This window comes from Manacus vitellinus, unplaced genomic scaffold, assembly GCF_001715985.3.
Source record: "Manacus vitellinus isolate BGI_N305 unplaced genomic scaffold, ASM171598v3 ctg7180002434327_pilon, whole genome shotgun sequence".
In the NCBI taxonomy this organism is placed as follows: domain Eukaryota; kingdom Metazoa; phylum Chordata; class Aves; order Passeriformes; family Pipridae; genus Manacus; species Manacus vitellinus.
The window spans coordinates 744-4,137 of NW_021938596.1; the positions used below are offsets into that span (position 1 = coordinate 744).

Genomic DNA, 3,394 nt, shown 5'->3' on the forward strand with positions numbered 1-3,394 from the left:
CCTCCTAAACCAGGATATCCCAGGATTTTAGAGCTCAGGGAACGTTTGGACGAGGCACTTGGTGGGGTTTTGGGGTGTCCTGGGCAGGGTCGGACTGGACGATCCTCGGGGGTCCCTTCTAAATGAGGATATCCCAAGATTTTGGAGCTCAGGGAATGTTTGGACGAGGCCCTCCGGCACTTGGTGGGATCTTGGGGTGTCCTGGGCAGGGTCGGACCGGACGATCCTCGGGGGTCCCTTCCACCTCCGGGCATTCCATGACCCTGTGCCCCCCCTGTGCCCCCTTCTGTGCCGCCCCCCCGTGCCTCCTGTGCCCCCTGTGCCCCCCCATGTCGCCTTCCCTGTCCCCCCAGGGTGCGGGTGGAGCCTTGGTTCACAACCCGCCATGTGCGGCCCCTCCACGGCCAAGCAGCGCTTCCAGCAGATCCTGCGGATCAAGGCCGAGTCCTCCCGCACCGTGTCCTTCGTGCTCGTGCCCCTCCAGCTGGGGCTGCACGACGTCGAGGTCAAGGCGGCCGTCAGGGACCTGTTCGCGGGCGACGGCGTCAAGAAGAAGCTGCGGGTGGTGGTGAGTGGCTCCTGGGTGGTGGTGAGTGGCCCTGGTGATGGTGAGTGGCCCTGGGTGATGGTGGAGGTGGCCTCAGGGGGTGGTGTAGTGGCCCCTCGGGGGGTGGTGAAGTGGCCCCCTGGGTGGTGGTAGTGGCCGCCGGGTGTGGTGAGTGGCCTCAGGTGATGGATGAGTGGCCCCGGGTGGTGGTGAGTGCCCTGGGGGGTTGGCAAGTGGCCCTCGCGGGTAAGTGTGGAGTGGCCCCTGGTGGTGGTGAAGTGGCCCCTGGGTGGTGGTGAGTGACCCTCCGAGGGGTTTGAGTGCCCCCCAGGTGGTGGTGAGTGGCCCCCGGGTGGTGGTGAGTGGCCCTCAGGGGTGAGTGGCCCCCAGGTAGTGGTGAGTGGCCCCTGGGTGGTGGTGAGTGGCCCTCAGGGGTGAGTGGCCCCCAGGTAGTGGTGAGTGGCCCCTCGGGGCACCAGGGACGCCCCTCGGGTGTCCCCAAAGCACAGGGACGTCGCCGTGGCCACCCCTGGGCCGGAGTTGGCAACCAGGGGAGGAGGATTGTCCTCCTGGGGAGGTGCCGGACCTTGGGAGGACTTCTTGGGGCTTGAGGGGTCTTCTAAACCTTGGGAGGACTCCTTGGGTATTGAGGAATCCCCTAAACCTTGGGAGGACTCCCTGGGGCTCGAGGGATCCCCTAAACCTTGGGAGGACTCCAAGACATTCAAGGGATCCCCTAAACCTTGGGAGGACTCCTTGGGGCTTGAGGGATCCCCTAAACCTTGGGAGGACTCCAAGACGTTCAAGGGATCCCCTAAACCTTGGGAAGACTCCAAGGCATTCAAGGGATCCCCTAAACCTTGGGAAGAGTCCTTGGGTGTTGAGGAATCCCCTAAACCTTGGGAGGACTCCAAGACATTCAAGGGACCCCCAAAATCTTGGGAGGACTCCTTGGGACTTGAGGGATCCCCTAAACCTTGGGAGGACTCCTTGGGGCTTGAGGGATCCCCTAAACCTTGGGAAGACTCCTTGGGGCTTGAGGGATCCCCGAAACCTTGGGAAGACTCCAAGACATTCAAGGGATCCCCTAAACCTTGGGAGGACTCCCTGGGGCTCGAGGGATCCCCTAAACCTTGGGAGGTCTCTGAGACATGTTGAGGGACAGGGGACACCCTAAACCGGTTTGCCACACACCCTGGGGGTGCTGGCTCGTACTGGGACACCTTTCCTGGACAACCCAGAGGGGCTGGGAAGGGGGGACCCCAAAACCAGCCCCACTGATGGTTTTTTGGATCCGTCCCGGGCAGCCCGAGGGGATGAGGCTGGAGAAGACGGTGAAGATCATCGAGCTGGACCCGCAGAACAAGGGAGTCAGTGAGTGATCGGGGGGGCCCTCGAACCTACAGGGGGGTCCCAACCAGGGAGGGACCCCCGGGACAAGGGGACGGACCCCTGGGGGGGTGGGATGTCCTGGGGGATGGAGGATGTGACCCCGAGGGCGAGTTTGGGGCATCCTGGGGGACAAGGGAAGTCCCACTGTGGGTCTGGGGTGTCTTGAGGGACCAGAGAAGCCCCACTGTGGGTCTGGGACATTTGAGAGACAAGGGAAGTCCCACTGTGGGTCTGGGATATTTTGGGGTCAAGGGAAGCCCCACTGTGGGTCTGGGACATTTTGGGGTCTAGGGAAGCTCGACTGTGAGTCTGGGACATTTTGGGGTCTAGGGAAGCCCCACTGTGGGTCTGGGACATTTTGGGGGATAAAGGAAGTCCCACTGTGGGTCTGGGATATTTTGGGGTCAAGGGAAGTCCCACTGTGGGTCTGGGACATTTTGGGGGACAAGAGAAGTCCCACTATGGGTCTGGGGTGTCTTGGGGGACAAGGGAAGCCCCACTGTGGGTCTAGGACATTTTAGGGGACAAGGGAAGCCCCACTGTTGTTCTGAGACATTTCTGGGGGCAAAGGGAAGTCCCACTGTGGGTCTGGGACATTTTGGGGTCAAGGGAAGCCCCACTGTGGGTCTGGGACATTTTGGGGGACAAGAGAAGTCCCACTGTGGGTCTGGGACATTTTGGGGTCTAGGGAAGCTCCATTGTGGGTCTGGGGTGTCTTGGAGGACAAGGGAAGCCCCACTGTTGGTCTGAGACATTTCTGGGGGCAAAGGAAGTCCCACTGTGGGTCTGGGACATTTTGGGGTCAAGGGAAGTCCCACTGGGGGTCTGGGACATTTTGGGGTCAAGGGAAGCCCCACTGTGGGTCTGGGACATCTTGGGGGACAAGAGAAGTCCCACTATGGGTCTGGGGTGTCTTGGGGGACAAGGGAAGTCCCACTGTGGGTCTGGGGTGTCTCAAGGGACCAGAGAAGCCCCACTGTTGGTCTGGGACATTTTGGGGTCAAGGGAAGTCCCACTGTGGGTCTGGGGTGTCTTGGGGGACAAGGGAAGCCCCACTGTGGGTCTGGGACATTTTGGGGGATAAGGGAAGCCCCACTGTGGGTCTGGGACATTTTTAGGGGTCAAGGGAAGTCCCACTGGGGGTCTGGGACGTCTTGGGGTCAAGGGACACCCCACCATGGAATTGGGGCATCTCAAGGGAGAAGGGACATCCTGGAGTGGCTCTGGAAGGTCTTGAGCGTCCAGGAATATCCTGGGTTACCTCAGGGCTTGGGGACAAGAAGGATTTGGGGTGACCCCGCTCTGCCCCGCAGATGGGGTGCAGGAGGAGCGGGTGAAGGCGGCCGATCTGTCCGACATCGTCCCCGACACCGAACCCGAGACCAAAGTCAGCATCCAGGGTGAGCTCCGGGCTGGGGACACCCCCGGGGACACTCTGTGGGGTGGGAGGGGAGG

The 3,394-nt window shown here is 61.7% G+C and overlaps 1 protein-coding gene across 1 annotated transcript; it reads left to right on the forward strand.

Annotated features, from left to right (window-relative positions):
- Positions 1-360: 360 nt before the first annotated feature.
- LOC108644195 (complement C3-like) lies at positions 361-3,381 on the forward strand (the record flags this gene model as incomplete). Its single annotated transcript, XM_029958781.1, has 3 exons — positions 361-568; positions 1,855-1,921; positions 3,253-3,381. Coding segments are annotated over exons 1-3 (379 nt in total), but the record flags the coding sequence as incomplete, so codon positions are not given.
- Between the last annotated feature and the right edge of the window lie 13 nt (positions 3,382-3,394).